At 48.6% G+C, this 24,948-nt stretch overlaps 3 protein-coding genes and 1 pseudogene across 5 annotated transcripts in view; 2 read left to right on the top strand and 2 right to left on the bottom strand.

Annotated features, from left to right (window-relative positions):
- Positions 1-6,487, top strand: part of Sema4b (semaphorin 4B) — a 41,513-nt gene extending 35,026 nt beyond the window's left edge. Inside the window, exons 11-16 of the mRNA XM_059272568.1 lie at positions 61-211; positions 1,046-1,256; positions 1,367-1,482; positions 1,704-1,870; positions 4,465-4,550; positions 5,086-6,487. Of these exons, the coding sequence (XP_059128551.1) occupies positions 61-211; positions 1,046-1,256; positions 1,367-1,482; positions 1,704-1,870; positions 4,465-4,550; positions 5,086-5,825 (1,471 nt within the window). The 3' untranslated portion in view covers positions 5,826-6,487. The remainder of the gene's footprint in view (positions 1-60; positions 212-1,045; positions 1,257-1,366; positions 1,483-1,703; positions 1,871-4,464; positions 4,551-5,085) is intronic.
- A 798-nt stretch (positions 6,488-7,285) lies between these two features.
- Positions 7,286-12,382, bottom strand: Cib1 (calcium and integrin binding 1). The gene is made up of 7 exons (XM_059272540.1): positions 12,055-12,382; positions 11,890-11,924; positions 10,299-10,407; positions 8,613-8,763; positions 8,376-8,494; positions 8,208-8,296; positions 7,286-7,536 (listed from the first exon to the last, which is right to left on the bottom strand). Exons 1-7 carry the CDS (start codon positions 12,103-12,105, stop codon positions 7,515-7,517), a joined length of 576 nt encoding a protein of 191 aa, XP_059128523.1. The 5' UTR covers positions 12,106-12,382; the 3' UTR covers positions 7,286-7,514.
- Gdpgp1 (GDP-D-glucose phosphorylase 1) lies at positions 12,155-23,879 on the top strand. Of its 3 annotated transcripts, XM_059272520.1 has the most exons (3): positions 12,155-12,540; positions 12,791-12,926; positions 22,572-23,879. In XM_059272520.1, the coding sequence occupies exon 3, from the start codon at positions 22,581-22,583 to the stop codon at positions 23,736-23,738; it is 1,158 nt and encodes a 385-aa protein (XP_059128503.1). In that variant the 5' UTR covers positions 12,155-12,540; positions 12,791-12,926; positions 22,572-22,580; the 3' UTR covers positions 23,739-23,879. The 3 variants fall into 3 exon arrangements, with proteins under 3 accessions (XP_059128503.1, XP_059128494.1, XP_059128486.1); XM_059272511.1 differs by lacking the exon at positions 12,791-12,926; XM_059272503.1 differs by lacking the exon at positions 12,155-12,540 and having other exon boundaries at positions 12,551-12,926.
- On the bottom strand, positions 22,067-22,265 carry LOC131918443 (large ribosomal subunit protein eL38-like; annotated as a pseudogene).
- Positions 23,880-24,948: the final 1,069 nt, after the last annotated feature.

The raw sequence follows: 24,948 nt of genomic DNA, 5'->3' as shown, positions 1-24,948 counted from the left end.
ACCCAGTCTTCAGCCCTGACTCCTCCCAACTCAGAATGGACTTGGCTGTTCCTTTGGCAGGCACAGAGGGACCACAGAGGGCTCCGCCATCTGTGTCTTCACCATGAATGATGTGCAGAGGGCCTTTGATGGCCTGTACAAGAAAGTGAACAGAGAGACACAGCAGTGGTACACTGAGACGCACCCGGTGCCCGCACCCCGGCCTGGAGCGGTGGGTATCAGTGTTTGACCGTGAACTCCTGATCTCGGCCTCCACCTCCCAAGTACTAGGATCACAGGGGGATGCCACCATCCCCAGCTTTGCACTGTACTCCGCAGTACTGTTACTGTCCCTTTGCTCTGTCCACCCCAGACTCCTTATTTAGTCACCACATGACTGGATGACCGGATCCTAGGCAATGGTCCTTTCTTAATTGCTTGTCACGTAGCGGGCCACAAGGGAAACTTGACACCAGGCTGAGTGCCCGCAGTTTGGTTGGGAGGTGATGCTGAGAAGCAGGGTGACGGAATGGACAGGGGCAGGCGGAAGGCTGTGTGTGTCACTTAGCTTTGACTCCGGGCTGCCGAGTCTGGACCTTCCCGGATACCACGCGAAGGTGTGGAGCCCGTCTCGGACCCTCTCACTGACCGGGCTGAAGCTGTTGTAGTGTATGCACTACATTAGTCGCGGGTCACTGGGCGTGTTATCTCACGGGCAGAGAAACTTGGGCCGGGAGAAACAGGACCCGGGTGGGTGTGGGAATCCCCCGTGGCTGGCTGTACTGAGATATTGATCAGCCCCAGCTTCTTGAGGACCCCAGGGTAAGAGGATAGAGGCAAGAGGAGGCCTATGTACAAATTGGGTAAGGAGCAGTGGGCAAGGGGCCAGCAGGCCACCAAGCCCTTGGTTTCCTCACATGCCAGGTTTGCGTTTGGACCAGCACTGTGCAGAAAGGCAGATGTGCCGTGGTTTCCGGAGCTCGGCGGGTAGAACAGGCCTCTGCTGTCCCTGGTGGAGGCATACCTCCTCTCTGATTCCTGTTGCCCATGCTTCTGTTTTCTGCAGTGCATCACCAACAGTGCCCGGGAACGGAAGATCAACTCATCCCTACAGCTTCCAGACCGAGTGCTAAACTTCCTCAAGGACCACTTCCTGATGGATGGGCAGGTCCGCAGCCGCCTGCTGCTGCTGCAGCCACAAGCCCGCTACCAGCGTGTGGCTGTGCACCGAGTGCCTGGCTTGCACAGCACTTACGATGTCCTCTTTCTGGGCACTGGTGAGTGCTTGCAGCCCAGCAGGATTGAGTTAAGGAGGGGAATTCATGCATGGTTAGTGGATCCTGGGTAATAGGCCCCACCAGGGCCTGAGTGGTGTCTGTGTTCCCAGGTGATGGCCGCCTGCACAAGGCAGTGACCCTGGGCTCCAGAGTGCACATCATTGAGGAGCTGCAGATCTTCCCTCAAGGACAGCCTGTGCAGAACCTGCTCTTGGACCGCCGTGGGGTGAGTGGGCCGTAGAATGAGCTTGGCAACAAGCCAGCTCTTCCTTCCCTGCCCAAGCAAGATGGGAAGTTTAAGGAGCCCTGACTAATGGCTATCAAAAGGATGTGGGGCAGAACTTGTCAGAGGCTCCCTGGGATGGCTGTGGTGAGCATATGAGGCTAGTGGGGCTGAGTGATGGGGTGCCCGTGCCTCCCTCTCACTCACCGTGTTTGGCTGTGTAGGGACTGTTGTATGCCTCCTCCCATTCTGGCGTAGTACAAGTGCCGGTAGCCAACTGCAGCCTGTACCCAACCTGTGGAGACTGCCTCCTCGCTCGAGACCCCTACTGTGCCTGGAGTGGCTCTAGCTGCAGGCTTGTCAGCCTCCACCAGCCTGATCTGGCCTCCAGGTGAGAACTCCCGAAGTCCCTGAATGCCTGCCACCTCTGAGCACTCCTGTCTACCCTCATCTCCACGTGGTTCTCCGTTCCCTACTTCCCTCAAAACCAGTATAGGCTGGATAGTGAGTGTTTGCTGGAAAGGGCAACAGGATTTGGTAGAAGATGAAACATCTAGTGAAAGCCTTCCAGGAGAAAGTGGATTGCCATGTGAACATATCTTAGTGAAGACTATAGCAGTTTACTAAACCATTAAAAAGTAGTCAGAGTAACATGTGGATTAGAGGCGTCTATTTAGAAAATAGAGATTTGGCATAGTGGCACAGTAGGCCTTTAATCCCAGCATCCAGGAGGCAGAGGCAGAAAGATCTCTGTGAGTTCAAGGCCATCTTGGTCTATATAGATGCAGGCCAGCCAGGGCTACATAATGAGGTCCTGTCTCAATTAAAAAAAAAAAAAAAAATAGGGATGAGTCAGTTGTGGTAGGGGCATGGCTGTAATCCCAGTACCTGGTTTTGCTGTTGCTATTATTGTTTGTTTTTTGTTTTAGTGAGACAGGGTCTCATGTAGCCTAGGCTGGCCTGGATGGAACTCAGTATATGGTTGTGGAGGCTCTAAAGAAAACAGGGTGGCCAGAACATGGTGGCGCTTGTCTGTAGTCCTAGCACTCAGAAGGCAGAGGCAGGAGGTTCAGAAATTCAAGGGCATTCTCTGCAACATAGTGAGTTTCCAAGGCTAGCCTGGGTCATGTGAGACCTGGGCTCACAAAAAAGGGTGGTGCTGGAGAGATGGCTCAGAGGTTAAGAGCACTTACTCCTCTTGTAGAGGACCCAGGGTCCATCCCCAGCACCCCTATCAGGCAGTTCACAACCAACTGCCTGTAACTTCAGTTCCAGGGGATCCAACCCTCTGACCTCCTGCACACACCTGTACATATAAACTCACTTAGGCACAGATAGATACACATACATAAAAGTAATAATTCAATCTTTTTTTCTTTTTTTAAGAAGAGAATAGGGATGTACAGAAAGTAAAGCACCACAGTGCCACCACTGGCTTGCATTTTAACATGCCGCCCTTGTATTTTTCTACAGATGTGTAAAGCAAACAGTCTAATTGTTTTAGACACGACTGCCTCATTTGTAGCGTTCCTCTGTTTACAGGAGAAGGGACATAAATGAACACATGCCTAGAGCATGGACATGTTACCTTCCTGTAAGTTGTGTCCCTGTTTCACACAAGGCCGTACACTTGGTGTCTGTAAGGTGTTTCAGGAACTTCGGTATTTGGGGATGGTGGTGCATGGTCTGCAACTGTCCCATTACTAGGCAGGTAGAGGCAGGAAAATCTGCAGTTCATAGCTATCCTTGGCTGCATAACAAGTTTGAGGCTAGCCTAGGCTACATAAGACCCTGTTTTGGCCAGGTGCTATGGCTCACGCCTTTAATCCCAGGACCCAGGAGGCAGAGGCAGTGTACCACACTGCCTGGCTGAGTTTTCTAATTTTTTCAAGTGCCTTTACTGGCTTTTTTTTTTTCTCTGTATTTTAACTTTATATACATTGGTATGAAGGTGTCAGAATCCCTGGAACTGGAGTTACAGACAGTTGTGAACTGCCATGTGGGTGCTGGGAATTGAACCAGGGTCTTCTGGAAGAAAGCCAGTGCTGTTAACCACTGAGTCATCTCTCCAGCCCCCTCTAATTTTTTAGTGCATGGAAAGTCATCTTTTTTTTTTTCAGGTGTACAACCTATAATCTCAACACTATAGAAGCTAAAGTAGAAGCTTGGGAGTTGGAGGCTAGCCTGGGCTACATTGAATATCCTAGCAATATAAAATATTACAATAGTTTAAAAAAAAAAGAATGAAAAAAAGGTTTCGGTTTTTTTTTTTTTTTTTTTTTTTTTTTTTTTTTTTTTTTAGACAAGGTCTTGCTCTGTGGCTGGGGCTGGTCTGTAACTCATGACAATCCTCCCGCCTCAGCCTCTTGGGTTTTTAATGGGGGGGGGTGTATTTGATACAGGGTCTCATGTAGCCTAGAGTGGCTTCCAGTTCACTCTGTAGTCAAAGATGACCTTGGATTTCTGTCTACCTCCCATGTGCCAGGCACATTATGCTTTTATGGTGAAAGGAGATTGTGACTTTTATTTGTAATAATGTGTCGACGGGGCTGAGAAGATAGCCCAGTCAATAAAGTACTTGCCTCAAATGTGTGAGAATCTGAGTTTGATTTCCAGAGCACACATAAAAATGCCAGGCATAGCGGTGGCACGAGATAGACAGACAGATCCCTGGGGCTCACTGGGCACCCAGTCCATCCTAGTTGGTAAACTCCAGGCCAATGAGACACTCTGCCTTAAAGGAGGTGGACAGTGTTCCTAAGGACGATACCAAGGTTGTCCTCAAACCTCCACACAATGTGCACACATATAACTGTAACTGGAGATGCCCACTCAAGCCCTGTGGTGGTGGAGACTCTGCTCAGGAAAGTGTTAACTGCTGCTTTGGACCTGACGGTCCTTTCACACCAGGTCCCCTGCCCAGGTCCAAGATGGGGGAGGGAACACTGGCCTATGGGGTTCTACCCAAGATTTTCTTGTACCCAGGCCATGGATCCAGGACATTGAGGGAGCCAATGCGAAAGATCTCTGCAACACTTCCTCGGCCAGGCCCCGGACTTTAGTGCCAGCAGGTAAGATGCCTTAGAAAAGGTGGGCCGTATTTGCTTGGAAAAGGAGTCCAGGTATTTATAGGTATAGATTTTTCTTCTAGTCTTATAAAAAGGGGTCCAGAGAGTGAGTCTCACTCAGTCCCAAGAATCGCCCAAGTTAACATCTGTCTTAGTTAGGGTTTTATTGCTGTGATGAGACACTGTGATCCCGGCAACTCTTAAAAAGGAAAACATTTAATTGGGCTGGCTCAGAGATGTAGTCCATTCTTGTCATGGCACACAGGCAGACATGGTGCTGGAGAGGTAGCTGAGAGTTCTACATCTGGATCAGTGGGCCTGGCTTGGGCTTCTGAAACCTCAAAGCCCACCCCCAATGACAGACTTCCTCCAACAAGGCCCCATGTCCCAATAGTGCCATTGCCTGTGAGCCTATGGGGGCCGTTTTCATTCCAACCACCACACCATCATAGCACCAGAGCATAGCCAGGAGGGTGGGACTAAGCCTGGGGCTACTCTAGCCATTGGCTCCTTCTACCCCTGCATATTCTGCCCACAGGCAAGCCATGTAAACAAGTCCAGATCCAACCGAACACGGTGAACACCCTGGCCTGCCCACTCCTCTCGAACCTGGCCACTCGGCTCTGGTTGTACAATGGGGCCCCTGTCAATGCCTCTGCCTCTTGCCGTGTGTTGCCCACCGGTGACCTGCTGTTGGTGGGCAGCCAGCAGGGGTTCGGGATCTTCCAGTGTTGGTCAATAGAAGAAGGATTCCGGCAGCTGGTGGCCAGCTACTGCCCAGAGGTGATGGAGGATGGGGTGATGGGCCAAAAGGACCAGCATGATGGTATTCCAGTCATCATCAACACATCCCGAGTGAGTGCACCCGCTGGCGGCAGGGCCAGCTGGGGTGCAGACAAGTCCTACTGGAACGAATTCCTGGTGATGTGTACTCTGTTCGGCCTTGCCGTGGTGCTTCTGGTTTTGTTCTTTCTCTACCGACATCGGGATGGCATGAAACTTTTCCTAAAGCAGGGCGAATGTGCCACCGTGCACCCCAAGACTCGTCCTGTGGTGCTCCCACCTGAGACCCGACCACTCAATGGTGTCGGCCCTCCTAGCACCCCACTTGACCACCGAGGCTACCAGGCCCTGTCGGATAGCTCCCCAGGGCCCCGAGTCTTTACTGAGTCAGAGAAGAGGCCACTGAGTATCCAGGACAGCTTTGTGGAGGTGTCTCCCGTGTGTCCCCGGCCCCGGGTTCGACTGGGCTCTGAGATCCGAGACTCTGTGGTATGAGAGCTGACTTGAGATGTGGCCACCAGGCCTCAGGCTGTGACTGTTCAGCGGAGGTCAGCTAGACCTGTGCTTCTCACAACCCAACCACGATAGCCTGCCGGGGAGGCAGCTGGTGTCACATCCCTGACAGCCAGCCAGCTGGTTCCAGTGCCTGGCCGAAGACGGCTCTGCCTCCAGGGGCCAGAGGGCCCTTGTCGGGTGGCAAAATTCTGCTACTTAAACTGAGCCCTTTGTTTAAAAAATGTGAAGCCAGAGCGAGAGGGGAGAGACGAGAGACAAGGATACGACACGCCACTCCAGTTCAGCCTGGGCTCCTGGGGACTTATCCAGAGTGGCTTTGTGAGACAGAGTTGGAAATCCCTCCCCCACTGGTCTAGTCTACCTTCCGCCTTACTCTGCTGCCTTGAGCTACCCTTTCTCAATGCAGAGCAGGGGCCCTGCTCCAGCTCCAGCCAACTGAGGACATATCTGTGGCCGCTGACACCCCACCACCTCAGGGACCAGAGGGCTAGGCTGGCTCTGCAGCCTTCCTCACCAGACCTGGGCCCAGTGCCAGGTCCTGGACTTACCAGGCCTGTATCAGGCTGTGGCCTCGAGAGAGCAAGGGACAAGACTGTTGCCTGCTGCCCCTTTCCCAGTCAGAGAACCCCCCCCCCCCCCACCTCCCCAGCCCTATCTTCCAGTTCTGACACGGGGACTTCTGAACCCTACCTTCTCCAGCTCCTTGTTCACCCCGCCCTTGCCCTACACTCTAAGGGATACTGACACTGCCCATCACAAGGACCCTGAATTTACATGGGTTTTATATTTTTTTTAATAAGATGCACTTTACTTTCTTTTTTAAATAAAATCGGACAAATGATAGTTAATTGTGGCCCCAATTCTTGAAGGACTTTGCTTTGTGTGTATGTGTGATGTGAATGCCTGTGTGTGTACATGTGGCGACCAGAGGCTAGCCTTAAGTGTCATCCTTAGGAACTGCACACCCCTCTTTAGATGGGGTCTCATTAGCTTGGAGTTCACCGTTAGGCTAGGCCGCTGGCCAGTGAACCCCAGGGATCCTCCTGTCTCTGCCTCCCCAGGGCTGAGGCTTAAGGACTGAGGTCCTCATGCTCTGAGGCAGACACTTGAACAAGTGAGCTATCTCCCCAGCCTGGCTCTGCTTTTAAGTTTTATCTTTTCGGGGCTGCCAAGCCTTTTTCTACAGGCTGACTGATGTCACCTGGTGGAGTGTGGTTCTTAGCAGGGTGAATCCCTGTCCTCCGCACCCAGTTCAGGGCACAGGAAGGACTTTTTTTTACTCTTCAGTGTTTAAAGCTTTCAGACGATGATGTGGTAAAATTGACTTTTCTTTGGCATGCCATTCTGTAAGTTCTCACACGTGTGGAAATGTACTTGAGTGTCTCCAAAGTGGTGGTGATCAGCGGCTCGTACAAGTCTGCTAGTGTCTCACAGGGAAGTCCAACATTTCTAAACCTTTATTACTGATTAGTAAAAACCGTGATGAGAACAGCAGTGAGGAGGGGGAGGGAGGGGGAGGGAGGGGGAGGGCCCTCCCCTGCCGGTGGGCCAGACTCTGCAGTGCCCTCTCCAGGCTGGGCCGCCACCGGGCCTGACACCACAGGCCTACCCTTGGCCACATCTCAGCAGTGGAAAGGTCTTGGACAGGATGTTGGTGCTCAGAAGCCATCACAGGACAATCTTAAAGGAGCTGCATGGGGAAGGAGTGAGTTGGCTTTAGTGCTGGGGATCAAACCCAGGGCCTGACACAGGGTTAAACATGTATGTATACTCTGCCACTGAGCTACACTCTAGCTCACAGTGGGTTTTCTGAGAGAAGGTGGTGCAGACCTTACCAATCACACCCACTTCTCTCCTGTGACTTTTCCCCTTTTGGTCCTCCTGAACCAAGTTCTAGCTGACCTTGTGCAGACCAAGTGGGCCTTGGATTACAGCCGTTCTGTCTTCTGTGTGCTGGGGTCACAGACCCGCACCACCACAGTTTTAAGGTTCTCGTATGAGGGGCTGGAGATGTAGCGCAGTAGACTGCTTGCCTAACATGTTTGAAACTCTGGGTTCAATCCTTGGCACCACATGAATGAGGCATTCCAGCACTCAGGAGGCAGAGGAAGGGAGACCACAAGCTCAACAACATTTAGGCTAGGCGTGGTGGGGTGCAACTTCAACACTAGCACTAGGGAGGCAGCGGCAGCTGGAGTTTAAGGTCAGTCTCAGCTACACCAGACCCTGTAGCTCAAAACAACAAAAACAGAGTGGGCTCGGTCCCTAGTGTGTCCCCTCTGGAAGAACATCCTAAAACACCCCTGTAATAATAACCCAGAGTAGATGGGTACTCAGAATGCAGGGGCGCTCCGGTCACACCTGGCAAAGTCTGGTGAACGAGAAATGACGTGCTGGAACTCGGAGAGATTGATGGTTCCATCCCTGTCAATGTCCGACTCTTCCAGGATCTGGAGGGGGCGGGCGTTAGGCTTCAGCCCCAACCCTCCCCCGCAGCACCCTCGGGCCCAGCCAGGAGAGTCAGCTCACATTGTCGATAAGCTGCTTCATCTCAGAAGCACTGAGCCGTGTGTCCTCGCCCTCTCCTGTGAGGCAGTTCACAAGCCGACTCAGGTCTTCTCTGTCCAGGGTTCCATCATCATCAAAGTCTAGGCAGCAGACACAGGGAGCAATACAGACATGCGCAAGAGGTGTTCCACAAGCACACCCTCACCCCCATTTCCTGGGTAGGAAGGAGCGGGCTCCAGCAGTTCTTTGGGTGCTTACCAAAGATGCGGAAGGCATAGTGTGACTTGATGTCTGGGGTTGCTGTGTCACTGAAGACACTCAGGAGGTCCAGGAAGTCCTCGAAGCTTAGGCTGTCTCTGGTAGGGGACGTGGAGAACACCATGCAGATTCGCTCCTTGAAGGGGTTGGCCTAGGTAAGAAAGCCTTCTGTGAATGTCACAGGGTACTGTCTGGGTTACATCCTCAGCCAACTCAATCGGAAACTTGAGGGAGGGTCTCATAAACTGAGGCTGGCCTCAGTCTCTTGCTTCTCCTGTCTCTACCTCCCAACTGATGGATTACAGGCATGTGCTGCCATAACTGATTCCCTTCTTGAGGCAGCTGATTACAGTAGTGCACTAAACGGAATTCAGGCTCCAAGGGGAGAAACTGAGGCCAGGACATGGAGGGCTCAGGAGGGACCACTAAGCCAGCCAGGGAAGGGGCAGAGATGCTCCCTGGGAGTCTAACTCAGGCTCATCACAGCTGGAGTCACAGCAGGAAAAGGAAGGTATCCTAAGCAAAGCAACAAGATGAGCCGATGATTATTGTAAGTGTGTGTGTGCACACGTGAGCACATGCCACCACACACGGAAGTCCAAGGATAACTTTCCATAGTCAACTCTCCTCTACCATAGGTTCCAGAGGTCAAACTTAGGTCCTCAGGCTTACCAGGCAAGTGTTTTTATCCTCTAAGCTACTTGGCTGGACCAAGCTGGTCATTTTTAAATATATTTAATCGAACAATTACTTTGTTACAGAGACAGGCTCTCTGAACAGGAATTTCATAACAGACAGGCATTATGGTCTTTTAATTCCAGCACCAAGGAGGCAAAGTCTACGAAGTTCGAGGATAGCCTGGTTTACATAGAGAATTCCAGCCAGGCTAACTGGGACTCCACAGTAAGATTCTGTCTCAAAATAATAATAATAATAATAATAATAATAATAATAATAATAATAATAGCTATTATTCTTATTCACAGTAAGCTGGACATGGGGATGCATGCCTATAATCCCAGTGCTCCGAAGGCAGGGAAAGGAGGGGGTTGAAACAAGTTCAATGCCAGTCAAGGTTGTGTAGTAAAACCCGGATCAGAAAAAAGAAGTGGTGGGGTGCTTGCCATGTCAACATAAAGACTTGCATTTAATCCCCAGAGCTGCTGTTTTTAAAAAGAGGAGAGGGCTGGAGAGATGGTTTAGAGGTTAAGAGCACTGGCTGCTCTTCCACAGGTCCTGGGTTCAGTTCCCAGCACCCACATGGTGGCTCACAACATCTCTAGTGGATCTGTTGCCTTCTTCTGGTATAAAGGTGTACATGCAGATAGAACACTCATATACATAAAATAAATACATAAATCTCAAAAAGCAAAAGATGACTCGGTGATTAAGTTCCTGCTCTGTTCTTGCAGAGGACTCTAGTTCTGTTCCTAGCACCCGTGACAGGCAGGCAGCTCACAACTGCCTGTAACTCCAGCACTAGTGGATCCAACGCCTTCTGTACTCCACACGCACTGGTACATGTGTACAGACCCACACACAAACAATTACATATCATCATCAAAACAAACCCAGGGTGTGGTGGCATGTGCTTCCAACCAATCAGAATGGCAGGCAGAGTTAGGGACTGTAGCAGAGACAGGGTAGATAGAGGGGGTAGAGGATGGAGGGGACGGAGGACTGAACCTTGAGCTCTGGAAGGCTGAGAATCTGCTCAGATGACACTCGGGTGTGCAGTGACTCCTCCACGCTCCGATGCTCCGGGGGAAGCAACTCACAAAACCGCCTGTGGGCTCTGGCAGAGAGAGGGGAACTTACTGGTGCCTTGGAGCACTCAGTCTCCCTGTGTTCCCTGCATTCCCATTCTGCATTTTGAACGCCATGTAAACTGGGTGCATGACTAAGTCACATAACCAGGACTTCAGTCACTGGGCAACCTTCAGTCAAAGAGAAGGAAGTCACAGCGTAGCAGAAGCTTGGACTCCCATCTTAAGGTGGGTATTTATGGAGGGGGGAATGCATGGAATGTATGTGTCAGACACTCTCTGAAACCGTTCTGGCAGGAAAAAGATATTCTACAGATATCTGTGCCTCTCCCTTGGGCTGTCAGACTATAGAATCAGTGGTCCTCAAGATATTAGAATTCCTCAGTAATCTCACATTGTGAGAAGGATGAAGCCTGGTATCAGCCAAGGAGGAAATGTCTACCAGGAAGAGATTTCACACAGTTCCAGCACCTTGTCAGATCATCTTTCCTAAGACAATGGAGCTGAGACAATGATGGAGAGACCACATCTTGACCAGACTGTTTAGTTACACATACCTCCTGCCCTATATTTAAATATAAACCTCACCTCAGCTCGACAGGAAGACTGACTTGGAGGGAGGGGCTTGTCACTGGACTTCTTTGTTCTTTTTCCCAGTGTGGCCACATTGGATACATTTAATTTCTCTGCTTTTCAATATTGTCCCTTTAATTGGCCTACTGAGGGCAGGTAGCCCAGCCTAGCTGGTTAGGTCTACCTGTGGCCCAAGTTCCTGGACCCTAACAATTTCAAAGATTCCTGAAGAACGGAGAGGTTAGGGAAGGAGCTATAAGTGACCCTAAACAATGGGGAGAAAAGAGCAAAACTACGATGTCACTTTCAGTCCAGGGACCCCCTTCTCTCACCTACCACCTCTTTCCCAGTGGAATCTCATTGAAGAGACCAGGAACCTCCCTAGGTCAAGCGTCCTGGCCATCAAATCACTTACAGTGTGCTTTATATACGCAAGTTACCAGAACCCTCTGAACCTGTTTTCCTGTTCTGTAACCTCCTCCTGAAGATTTAAGTAATGTGGGAATCACTCAGTAGCTCCTGGGCAGAGTAAGGGCTCAGTAAACGTTAACGGTTACTGTATTAAACAAGTAAAGTTGGGAGAAGAGCGAGCTAGGCTCCTCAAGGCTTCTTGTTTTCACCAGAGGGCAAAGTCCGCATAGAGCCACAGCTGTTCCAGAAGACAGCAGGAAGCTCGGCAAAGAGGAGGCTAGCAGGGCTCAAACAGCCCAACTTTTCCTGGATACACAGAGGTATGCGTGGTGCAAAGCTAAGGCCCGCGCGCGGGCGAGACCTGCGCTTCGAGCCTCCGGTTCCAGATCCCGCTGATCTTGATTTCCGTGAAACTCGGCCCCACCCTCGGAAGAGAGGTGTCCAGTCCGTTCCCCACCAGGACAGCACCCCCAAACCCCCCCCTTGGCAATCCCGCGGTGGAGGGCGGGGGTCGGGACAGCACTCACAGGAGGATCTCCTGCTTGGTCAGGAACGTCAGGTCCTGAAAGGCAAATCCAGACAAGGGTGGGCAAGCTGCCGGCAAGTCCCCGCCGCCCCGCCGCCGGCTCCCGAACCCTACTCCCCGGCGCGGGCCCGCACGCGAGCTCCGCGAGAACTGGCGCCCCGCGCACCTGGTACTCGGCCAGCAGCTCCTTGGACAGGCGACTGCCCGAGCCTCCCATCGCCGCGGTGCGCGCACAGCTCCGCCAACTCTCCCCGGGACTCCGGCAACTTTCTCACTTCCGTCCTCGGGGCCGCGTCCCCGCCCCGTCCCCACAGCAACCGCTGCCCGGACTCCGCCCCCGGGCCCGCCCCTGCGTACAGTGCCCTGGCACCCTTGGCACGGCTCAGCGGGCCAGCTCCCGGCTCCCCGCGGGCCCAGGAGGGCTGGAGGCAGGGCCCGGGGAGGAGCCGGACGCGCCGGGGCGGGGCCCAGGCCTCATGGCCCCGCCTCCTGGTGGGCGGGGCGGGGCGCGCCGCGCGCACGTGGTGCAGACTGCGCCTGCGTCCGGAATACCACGCCCCTCGCTGTGTTTCGAGATGCGTCTGCGCGCAGAGCCTTGAGATGCATCCGCCTCGTCTAAAGCAGGTGTTGGACACCTCAGTCCTGGGAGGAGGTGAGTAACCTCCAGATTTGCTCCGGGGCTGGAGGAGATCCGGTGCTCCTCTGCCGAGAGGGACAATCCCAGACTCTTCCTGAACACGAGCTGCAGCCCCCGCCACCTTGCCGACTCTTCTAGAAGTAGCTTAGCCTTTATGTGCCTTGGGTTTTACCTCTTGAAGCTGCTTACTCGGACTCACTGGTTGTGCGGTTATTCCCCATTCGTGGAACAGTTGACAAGGTGGGCTTCCATTTTACAAACATAGATCCAGTTTCAGTGATGTTTCCGGACTCGGGCGTTTAGAGGTCGGTCCTGTCCACCCATCCCCACTGCTGTTTTATCGTCACAGCCGACATGCCTCCTTTGACCCAAAGTGCAAGCTTCCAGCTGTAGAGCCCAAGGTTGGTCTACCTATTTGCTCTTTTCTCCTCTTAACCTCTGGGACATTCAAATAATTATCAGATGCATGTACGAATGAACAAATTTACACTGCGTGAAAAAGTGAGGATTCTAAGCTGCTGGGAGGAGGAATTAATGCCAGTGGTCAGCTTGATTGGGTCTGGAGTCAAGTAGAAGGCAACACGACTGGGCACTCCTGTGAGGGATTTTCGGTCAGATTCTTTGAAGTGGGCATGTGCACAGTGCCTTCGGGTGGTAGCCCATACAAAAGGAAGTGGAAGAAGGAAACTGCTTTGGGCCTGTTTGCCTTCGCTTGCTGATAAGTTCGTCCCTCCTGTTATTGCCACTGTGGAATTCATTTGCTGACGTTAGAATCAGCCTTGTCAGCTTCCCACTCAGACTAAATAAAAACCAGCAGCTCTCCAGGAACCGTCCAGATTGGGATTGCTAGGACACCCATCCTTGTGGACTGAGCAACTAGCATTGTCTGTCTATCCAGACCATATCGAGTAAACCAAACTAATAAATCCCCGTTTAGTATATAGTCATCAGTTCTGTTCCTCTAGTGCAGTGGTTCTCAGTCTTCCTAATGCTTTGATTCTTTAATACAAGTCCTCATGTTGTAACCCTCAACTATAAAATTATTTTTGCTACTTCCTAACTGTAATTTTGCTACTGTTATGAATTGTAATGAAAATATTTGTGTTTTCCGATGGTCTTAAGGGACCCCTGCAAAAGGGGTCGAGACCCACAGGTTGAGAATCACTACTCTAGAGTAACCTAATACAGATTCACACACACACACACACACACACACACACACAAAAAAAAAAAAAAAAAACCTATGGTATATAAGAAAAAGACCAATAAAGTTAAAAAAAAAAAAAGCCCAAACAAAGCATTATGAGACAAAAGGAATTCTCCCAAAATACTATTGAGTTTGTTTTGAGTTGGCCATCTACTGCTAGGCATGGGGCCTGCCTTTGAGTATGGTTTGTATCCCCAGTGAGACTCCAGTGTATAAATTCATTCTTTTTAATGATTTATTTTTATTTTATGTGCATTGGTGTTTTGCCTGCATGAATGTCTATGTGAGGGTGTCAGATCTTGGAGTTACAGACAGTTGTGAGCTGCCATGTGGGCACTGGGATTTGAACCTGGGTCCTCTGGAAGAGCAGTCACTGCTCTCAACCGCTGAGCCATCTTTCCATTCCCCAAATTCTTTCTTGATTGCACTCACTCATTCTAATTTCTGAGCTTTATTAAACCTGAGTATATATGTCTTAGTTTAAAGTTACTAAATAAGTTGGACTGGGTTGCACAGATCTATAAGCTCAGCTACTTAGGAGGCTTGAAGCAGAAGAATCACAAGTTCAAGGCTAGCCTGGGCAACCTAGTGAAACCCTAGCTCAAGATTTAAAAAAACAAAACAAAACAAAAACCACTAATAATGAAAAAGGGGATAGTGATGTGCCTTAGGGTTTCTTTTGCTGTGATAAGACACCATGACCACAGCAACTTGGGCAGGGAAGGGTCTGTTTCATCTTACAACTCTCAGGTTAACTTCATCACTGAGTATAGTCCAGGAATCACCCTGGAATCAGGAACTTAAGTGGAAGCCATGAAGAAACACTGCTTACTGGCTTCCTCCAACTGCTTTATTATTCAACCCAGGACCACTTGCCCAGGAGTAGTATCACCCACAATGGGCTGGCCCTCCCACATCCATCATCAGTCAAGAAAATGCTGCACAGACTTTCCTCCAGGCCAGTCTGATAAAGGCAATTCCTCAGCTGAGATTTCCTTTTCCCAGATATGCCTAGGTCTGTGTCGTTGACAATGAATGAATGAATGAATGAATGAATAAATGAATAAGTAACCAGAACAGGCTGTAACTCAGTCTAACATGTTTAAGGCCCTAGCTTCGATCCCCCAGTACCACAAAAATAAATAAATAGGAAGGAAGGAAGGAAGCATTACTTTTTGGTAAGAGGAGAGAAGGGAAACAGACTCAGGAATAAAAAACAGCAGTAATAGTCTTTTATTCATGACATAAACCTGCAAGAGATGGAGTCTCTAGTCTAAGAATCCAGCCCATTGTCTGGGGGTGGTCATGGGGCAGAAAGAGTTGGGATGGGGGCTGGTTGGAAGGCTTCCTCTTTTGGCCTGCAGTTGGCCATTGCCCGGAGGAACAGATGAATCAGGTGTCAGGCGATCAATCAGTATTTCTCATGGCAGCCATTACTGGGGGACCATAGGGCAGAGAAGGTAAGAATCTAGAAAAACAAGTTACTTTAGTTCTGGAAACCAAATTACTTTCGTTTTGGAATGTGTCACTGCACAGCCCAAATGGGGATGGATTACAAAACGGACGTGGCTAACAGTTTGAAGCCCCTGTCCTGGCCCTCTCTAACCAGACTTCCTTCTCTTGGCTCTCCATGTTTCAGCCAGTGTGCACAAGCCTCCTAGGATCTGCACACACAGTGTCTCGTATTCTCCCACACATTGTCTCCTGTTCGCAGTTTACGTTAACTCTAGTTAGGGTTGGGTTAATGTCTTTCTCCTCCACTCTGCAGACCTCGTAAGGAGCTCTGAGACCCATGATCTCCTGTACCTGAGCGATAGCGCTTGCTCGGTAAATGTCTACCGAGTGACCAGTTTTCCCTGTGCTGCATAGTAAGGTGTTCATCTGCATATGACTGTTATCCCTACTTCCATGTGTGATTTCCACTGTGTACAAATACTTCACAAAGGGCAGACCATGCTATGGGAATGCCAAAAGCAATCATTTTTGTACAAGGACAGGCCATTTGTTTTGGCTTGTTGTTAAGATAGGTTCCTGTAATTCATGCTGGCCTGGAACTGGCCATTGTAGCTATAGCTATTTTTAATTTTTTTTTTAATTTATAGTTTTATTCTATGTGTGTCTGTGAGAGTATGCACATGTGTCTGCATACATGTGCCTGCAGGTGCCATGGAAGCCAGAGGATGTTGGATCTCTTGGAGCTTGAGTTACAGGCAGTTGTGAGCCATTTGATCCAGGATTGGAACTCCAATTCTCACAATTAAGGAACAAGCACTCTTTTTTTTTTTTTCCTTTTTAAAAGATTTATTCATTTTTACATGCATTGGTGTTTTGCTTGCATGTCTTTGAGGGTGCCAGGTCCCCTGGAACTGGAGTTACAGGCCGTGTGAGCAGCCATGTGGTTGCTGGGAATCAAACCCAGAAGGTCCCCTAGAAGAGCAGCCAGTGCTCTTAACCACTGAACCATCTCTCCAGCCCCAGCAACAAACATTCTTAATTATAGAGCTTTCTCTCCAGCCCTTAGCCTTGAATCGTTCATTCTCCTACTTTTACCTCTCACGTCCTGGGCTTGCGAATGTGCACCACTGTACTCAGCTTCTGGTGAACTCTTTTTAAATTTCAATTTTATGTGAACGGGTGTTTCACCTGCGTGTATGTCTGTGCATCACCTTTGTGCTCGGTGCCCTCAAAGGCCAGAAGAGTGTGCCAAATCCCCATGTAGGTGCTCGGAATTGAGCCTCTGGAAAAGCAGCAAGGGCTCTTAGCCATTGAACCATCTCTTCAGCCCCCTGAGTATTTTAATTTGTGTTTCCATGATGGCTAAAGACAATGAACACTTTAAAATATTGGCCATTTGTATTTTAATTTAGAAAAACTGAACTGTATACTTATTAAACTGTAGTGTTGTTGGATTTTCTTTTACTCTTTTGGGGTGCCTGCCACCCAGCTCCCAAATAAATCACACACAGAGGCTTATTCTTAATTATGAATGCCTGACTTTAGCTTGCCTTGTTTCTTGCCATCTTTTCTTAAATTAACCTGTCTGTCTTTTGCCTCTGGGCTTTTACGTTTCTCTATTTCTATGTATCTTTCTTTCTGACTCCATTGCTGGTTGTGCACCTGGGTGGCTGGCCCCTTGCGTCCTCTTCCTTCTCTTGCTCCTTCCTCTTTCCTCCTAGATTTCTCCTTCTATCTATTCTCTCTGCCTGCCAGCCCCACCTATCCTTTCTCCTGCCTTGCTATTGGCCATTCAGCTTTTTATTAGATCACTAGTTGTTTAGACAGGCACAGTAACACAGCTTCACAGAGTTAAACAAATGCAACATAAACAAAGTAACACACCTTAACATAATGTTCTACATTTCCTTTTTGTCTAAATAAGAAAGGTTTTAACTTTAAGGTAGTAAAACTATACACAACAAAAACAGTTATTTACAATAGTCTGTCCATTTATAGTTAGCATAGTCAGAGAAAATAATGCATTATCTATCTACTCTATCTTAGTGAATCCAAAGTTTTTTGGTTTTTTTTAATAATTTATTCAAATTTACTTTATGTGCATTGGTGTGAAGGTGTCAGATCCCCTGGAACTGGAGTTACAGACAGTTTGAGCTGCTATGTGGGTGCTGGGAATTAAATCGGGGGTCCACTGGAGGAGCACCCAGTGCTCTTAACTCCTGAGCCATCTCTCCACAGCTCGTGAATCCAAAGTTTTTTATACCTAACTTACTTTCTATCATAATTAAGGAAAAACTGCAACTGTAACTATCTAGTCTTCATCTCCATCAAAGACCCAGAAGGATGTAATATTACCTAACAACAGAGACATTTTTCTGCCTGGACAGTCACCCAAAGTTCCTCTGCAACATTGAGGCATCCATCTTCAGCCCATAGGCCTAGAGTATCAGGCAAACTTCTCAATGAAGCAGGAAACTTGAAGGACTGACCTGCCTTGTTTTGGCAAAGTTCATCAGTCTTTTTCCTGTATGTCTTGCATGTCCAGTCTGCACAGCACATTGTCAGCAGTCAAAGGCAAGTGCGGTTTCTTTACCCAGTGGCTAATCTTGCCATAATGAAAGTAAACTCCATAAGGAGTTTCTTCAATGCCCATCTTTTTCTCTGGTGCTGCCAGGAGCAGATGTGTCTCTTTGTCATAAAAAACTTTAACAAAACATTTTAAATGCCATATTCTATAGGTCTTTGAAGTATTTGAAGACCATCTATCTAAAATATATCTATTTAACCTAAAAAACATACCTAACGTATCTACAAATTTGATTGTTGTAAATGACTACTGACCTATGTTTCTTGATTGTCCTATGTAGGTTTATAATAATAGCTTTCAAAAACTAGAACTTCACCCTACATTTCCAAATGAACTGTATAGATACAATACCTTAAACAAGAGCAAAAACATATATACAATATGTTGTAATAAAAATGACCTTAAATTTGTATCAATATACAAAAGTCCTTTAAACAAAAGTAGAAACATATATACAGTATAACAAAAATAACTTTAAATTTGTATCAATATACTATATTCTCCTAAATGATAACAAACATCCATAACCTACCAAATAACCAAAAGCCCCCCACACCCCTCTTGGAAACGTGGACGTCATGTTCTCCAAACTGCTTTCTGCTGTCTGTGGGTAAAGGTATCTTTTTTAGGGGTCTCTGAGAAAATTTAAGATAATGGCCAAGTCCTGGGAAGACCAGCAGTAACCTTTGCTGATAGATATCACCTGTTGTGGTGATATTTTGTTTGTGCTTTAACAAATAAAGCTTGCCTGGAGATCAGAATGCAGAGCTAAACCAGTAGTTAGCCATAGAGGCCAAGCAGTGGTGGCACACACCTTTAATCCCAGCACTTGGAATCTCATGCCTTTGTTCCCAGTACTTGGGAGGCACACATGTCTTTAATCCCAGCACTAGGGAGGCTGAAATAAGAAGTGATATGGCTGGGTTGAAAAAGGACTGTAAGGCGGGAGGAGACAGGAGTCAGTCCTTTGTGACTGAGAAGCTGGTGAGGTGAGAGATGGCTGTGGCCTGTTCCTTTGTCTCTGATCTTTCAGCATTTACCCCAACATCTAGCTCCAGGTTTTGATTAAGACCAATTAGGATTCGTGTTTCAACCTGTCAAGATTCAGGAGGTCTCACCTGATCAAACCTGATCCCTATTAACCCTGAAGGAATCTACAACCTCTCATCTCCTGTGGGAACAAAACTCCAAAGCATTTTTTACTTCCATTTGACAAATATATTTTTTCACTTTTTTAAAGTGAAGGCATTCCTAAAGTATCTAGATTTGTTCAATTTAGCAGTCCAGTTCACAATTCCATTGTCTCCTAGCAACTGTCTTTTGCTTCTCAACAATCAAAAAATTCAAAATCAACACAATAACATACAGGATCCAGACTTCCTATGTATTTCCTGTTTCTACATGGTTTATTCTTTTTTATATTACTTTATTTCTCTCTTTAAAGACTTCAAGCAAGGCGGTGATGGTGCTGGGGACCAGCCACCCAGCTCCCAAATAAATTACACACGGAGGCTTATTCTTTATTATAAATGCTTGACCTTAGCTTGGCTGGTTTCTAACCAGCTTTCCTTAACTTTAAATTATCCCCATTTATCTTTTGCCTTGGGGCTTTTACCTTTCTCTATTTCTGTATACCTTTTCTGTCCTTCTTACTCCATGTCTGGCTGGATGGCTGGCTCCTGAAGTCCTCCTCCTTCTTTGGCTACTTCTTTTTTCATTTATCCTCTTTGCCTGCCAGCCCCACCTATTTCTCTTTCTTATTGGTGGTTCTGTTCTTTATTAGACAGTCAGGTGTTTTACACAGGCACAGTAACACAGCTTCACAGAGTTAAACAAATGTAACATAAACAAAAGTAACACACAAAATAATGTTCTACACCACCTTAGGTTGACTTCTATGTATCATTTTGCTTGTGTATTTTCTTCTGGTTTGCCAGTGTGAATGTGTGGACCAGCAAAGATGAGGGAGAACAGACTTAGACTGAAGCAGTCTCTCTCTGTCTCCCTCCCTCCCTCCCTCCCTCCCTCCCTCCCTCCTTATCTTCCGCTCTTTCTTTCTCTTCTGCAAGAGGAACCTGCCTGACTCCGTTTTGAAAGCAGGAGCCATTATGCTGTATTTTCTTTTTTTTAAGATTCATTTATTTATTATGTATACAGTGTTCTGCCTACATGCATGCTTGCAGGCCAGAAGAGGGCACCAGATCTCATTAGGAAAGGTTGTGAGCCACCATGTGGTTGCTGGGAATTGAACTCAGGACCTCTGGAAGAACAGCCAGTGCTCTTAACTGCTGAGCCACTTCTCCAGCCCTATGCTGTATTTTCAAAAATAAGTTTCTATTTACTGTGTGAGTTGAGTAGCTCGTTTCCTGGAACCTGACCTTCCCCAACCCATGACCTTGATTCATTAGACCCTGACCCTGACCCTCCCTAGCTCTCTCTGACCCCTCCTAATCACATGGTAAGTGATCATCTGATGTTTTTTTTTTTGTTTGTTTTGGTTTGGTTTGGTTTTTTTGTTTTTGGTTTTTCAAGACAGGGTTTCTCTGTGTAGCTTTGCGCCTTTCCTGGAACTCGCTTTGTAGACCAGGCTGGCCTCGAACTCACAGAGATCTGCCTGCCTCTGCCTCCTGAGTGCTGGGATTAAAGGCGTGAGCCACTACCACCCGGCATGATGGTTTTTTAAAGTTTTCTTTTCTTTCTTTTTTTTTTAATTTCCTTATTGCCCCATTGTCTCCTTTCTGTAAAACTACTACTAGTGATTTTACTCCTTAAAAGGGGCCCATGAGGTGGATTTGGGGCTGCTCTATTTAAACCAACTTGGGAAGCAGTCACTGGTCAGCTCTCGGGTGCACCCCAATAAAAATCAAGCTTGCTTCAAATTTGGCTCAAATTATGGTAGTGGTTTTATTCTTGCCATTGGGATTAGCATGCAGATTCTCACTGTGTAGGCTTTTTTGGACATAGAGTTGGTCCTGACAGCCTCACAAATGCTGGGGTCACAGGTGTGCATCACCACAAATGTAACTCAGGCTGGCCTCAGATTTACTGTGTAGTCAATGCTGAACTTCTGATCTGCCTGTCTTCACCTCCCATCACAGGCATGAGCTATCACACCCAGATTATTCAGTCCCAGGGATCAAACCCAAGGATAGGCAGATAGTCTACCACCTGAGTGAGCTATGTTGTGGGATATTTGTACACTGTGTAAAAATAAATTGCTGTGATTGGTGTCATAAAAGCTGATGACCAATAGCTAGGCAAGAGGGATAGGTATTTGCCTTCAAGGCAAAGAGAGAACTCTGAGAAGAGGTGGAATCACCAGCCAGACTTGGAAGAAGCAACAAGAGCAGTATGGAGAGATGAGGTAACAAGCCACCCGACAGAACATAGATTAAAATAAATGGGTTAATTTATGTTATAAGAGCTGGGGGGGGGGGGGCGCTGGAGAGATGGCTCAGAGGTTAAGAGCACCGGCTGTTCTTCCAGAGGTCCTGAGTTCAATTCCCAGCACCCATATGGTGGCTCACAACCATCTGTAATGAGATCTGGCTCCCTCTTCTGGCCTGCAGGGATACATGCAAACAGAACACTGTATATATAATAAATAAATCTTAAAAAAAAAAAAAAAAAAAAGAGCTAGGGGGACAAGCCTAAGCTAAGGCCAAGCTTTCATAATTATGTCTCCATGTCATTATTTGTGAGCTGGTAGCCCAAAGAAAAATGCAACTACAGGGCTACACCCCTAGCCCTCAAAAAATTAAATTATGTGTGTGTATACATATATACACATACACACATACTGAGTGTTGAGTTTATTTGGTGTTTGTGTACGGTGTGTGTGTGTGTGCGCGTGCACCTGCCACACATGTAGAGATCATAGGACACCTTTGGGTGTTGGTCTCCACCTTCTGTCTCAGGGCAGGAACACTGGAATTACAGCCATGTAGCACGCTCAACTATACTTGGCTTCTGGGGATTCAAACTCAGTTCTTCACATTTGCAAGGCAGGTGCTTTACCAGCTAAGCCCGGGGGGGGGGGGGGGGTGGGGGGGGGGGGGCTGTTCACAGAGATCCGCCTCTGCCTCCCAAGGGCTGGGATTGAAGGCATGCACCACTATGCCTGGCTATGTTTTTAATTCAGTAAAAACACCCTCATTTGCAGATGATGGAATTATGAACAATGTCTATGTTTTCTAAATATTTTATCAAGGGCACATATTATCTCTTACTTTTATTTTTTATTTTCTTTGGTTTTTCAGGATTTTTAATGCAATCCAAATGAGGGGTCCAGTTCATTTTAGCTCCTTTGCTTCCAAACCAGGGGGAAGGGGCAGCTTCAGCTCCTCTGCCTTCTCCTTGTCTGTGGTGACCAGGCTGTAATCCTGCGGCATCAAACCTTGAACTGCACCTTTCCCGTTCCTGAGCTGACTGACCTGGCATCCTTTTGCCTGTGAGCAGCAAATCCTTGACTTCTTCAATTTTCTGAGGCATTCCTATCAGTCAACAGATTCCTATCAGTTTTATAACTAGAAGAAAAAGATGGTTCAAAAATAATCTCTGGCTGGGCTATGGTGGTGCGCCTTTGATCCCAACACTCGGGAGGCAGAGTCAGATGGATCTGCAAGTTCCAGGCCAGCCTAGGTTACAGAGAGAGTTCCAGGACAGCCAGGGTTACACAGAGAAACCCTGTCTCAAAAACCCAATAAATCATCATCATCATCATCATCATCATCATCATCATCATCATCTCTGGGCTGCTCTCTGTACTTATGTACTCTTCATCTCTGATTGTTTCAGGTGGCCTTCATGGCTGTTCCACATGATTCACAGGAAACTTCCTATCTGCTCCCTCCAAACCCTGAGGACTGGGAGGGACGAGACATCCCAGACTTTGTTTATGGACAGAAGGACCTCGTAGGGAAGGGAATTCAGTGGCCAAGGAATGCACCCAGCACCCTGGATGAACTGCCACGGTCCCGCTTCGACTCTGCCCTCTGCTCTGCGTGGATACAGCGAGTAGAACTGGGCCTGTTTCGATACCGCCTAGAAGATCTGCAGACCCAAATCCTCCCTGGTTCCGTGGGGTTTGTAGCTCAGCTGAATATAGAGCGAGGAGTACAGAGGAGGCGCCCTCAGAATATCAGAAGTGTAAGGCAGGAGTTTGACCCTGAACAGTTTAACTTCAATAAAATCCGACCTGGAGAAGTCCTTTTCCGTTTGCAACGGGAGCGTAACGGTCCCGCTGCCCCAAAGCAAGAGGACATCCTCGTGGTGATCAACGTCAGCCCCCTGGAGTGGGGCCATGTGCTGCTGGTGCCTGAGCCCGCTCGTGGGCTCCCCCAGCGCCTGCTGCCCGGGGTGCTGCGGGCGGGCCTTGAAGCTGTGCTCCTGAGCTTTCACCCGGGCTTCCGAGTAGGCTTCAACAGCCTGGGGGCTTTGGCCTCTGTGAACCACCTGCACCTGCATGGCTACTACCTGGCCCACCCACTGCCTGTGGAGGGCGCCCCAAGCACACCTCTGGATCCAAAGGGCTGTATACATCTGCTGCAGTCGCTCCCCGCTCCTGGCTTCCTCTTCTACGCCAGTGGGCCAGGGCCTGACTTGGAAGCCTTGATTAGCAGGGTATGCCGGGCCACTGACTATCTGAGTGACCACGAGATTGCACATAACTTATTTGTGACCCGGGGAGCTCCGCCTGGGCAGGCATCCTCTTCCTCAGGCCTGACTGGGATCCGAGTCATTCTGTGGGCCCGGAAGTCCAGCTTCGGAATTAAGGAAAGCGGGGCTTTCAACGTTGCACTCTGTGAGCTGGCTGGCCACCTACCGGTTAAAACATCCCAGGACTTCGGCAGCTTGACAGAGGCAGCTGCGGTGGCCCTCATTCAGGACTGTCTGCTGCCCCAAACTCAGGCAGAGGAGGTGCAGGCAGCGCTGGTGGCCCTGGTGGCCCAGGAAGAGCTGTGATTCTTCAGTTCTTTCTTTACTGATGCGAGACCCTTTCCAAAGACTTAATCACTGGCGTCTGGGCATTTCATGACTACCTTCCCACCTCTCAGCTTGAGGAGTATAGAGAAAGCACTGAATGAATGTATTCTCGTGAAGGTTTCAATTGCTTCTCATCTCTCTTCTTAGACAAGCCCCAGGGGTAACAGATCTGCCATTAAGGGCCAGCTAGTTCACTCAGTGGGGGGATGAGTGCTTGCTGCCAAGCCTGTCAACCTGGGTTCACCCTCCAGAACCCACATGAAAGGTTGTCCTCTGAGTCCCACATACACACCCATACGTGTACACATACATGAAAGTGAATGTATCTCAAATAAAGTAAATGTGCCAGGGGGTGGTGGCACACACCTTCAGTCCCAGCACCGGGTGGTGGGTGCGGACGGCAGAGGCAGGGAGATCTCTGAATTCCAGGTCAAGTTCCAGGACTGCGAAGGCTGCACGAAGAACCCCTGTCTGGGGGTGAGGGGAGAGGAAATCAGTGAGTGTGAGCGCTCACACTCCTGTTCTGTCTGGCTTTGCCTTTGGTGAGAATCCTTGCCTCTGCTTTGCTGGGTTATGGATGCGTCCAGCTACCATTTCCTTGGCTTTCCTTTGCTCTTGTCCCTTTCCCAACCACTGCCTTCTTTTTTTTTAATAGATGGAGTCTGCTCTGTTACCCAAGCTAGCCTCAAACCTCTCAAGTCAAAGAACTAACCCCCACCCCCGTCTTAGTTCCCTGAATCTCCGCGTCTCCAGCTTAGCCTGTGGCTGGTTTTGCCTCTCCCTTGTACTTGGCACTGCTTCATCCTGGGGCTCAACCTCCTGTCTCTCTGAAACTCCATCCTAAATGTTCTAGCCTCTAATAACCGAGCTGACTCGTGAGTTCAAAGCTGTCTTAGGTTACATACCAAGTCTACCTCAATTTGTTTGTTTGTTTGTTTGTTTTCGAGACAGGGTTTCTCTGTATAGCTTTGGAGCCTGTCCTGGAACTCACTCTGTAGACCAGGCTGACCTCCACCTCTCAGAGATCCGCCTGCCTCTACCTCCCAAGTGCTGGGACTGAAGGCGTGCGCCACCACCGCCCGGCCAAAAAAATTTTTTAAATGCTAGTCGTAGACTAGAGAGAATGCTCAGGGGGCAAAGGTACTTGTCACCAAGCACAATGACAGGAGTTTAATCCCTAGGACACACT

The sequence above is a fragment of the Peromyscus eremicus genome, chromosome 1 (assembly GCF_949786415.1).
Source record: "Peromyscus eremicus chromosome 1, PerEre_H2_v1, whole genome shotgun sequence".
Lineage (NCBI taxonomy): Eukaryota > Metazoa > Chordata > Mammalia > Rodentia > Cricetidae > Peromyscus > Peromyscus eremicus.
Note: the sequence above shows the minus strand (reverse complement) of the source record. Positions and strands in the feature narration are given on the sequence as shown.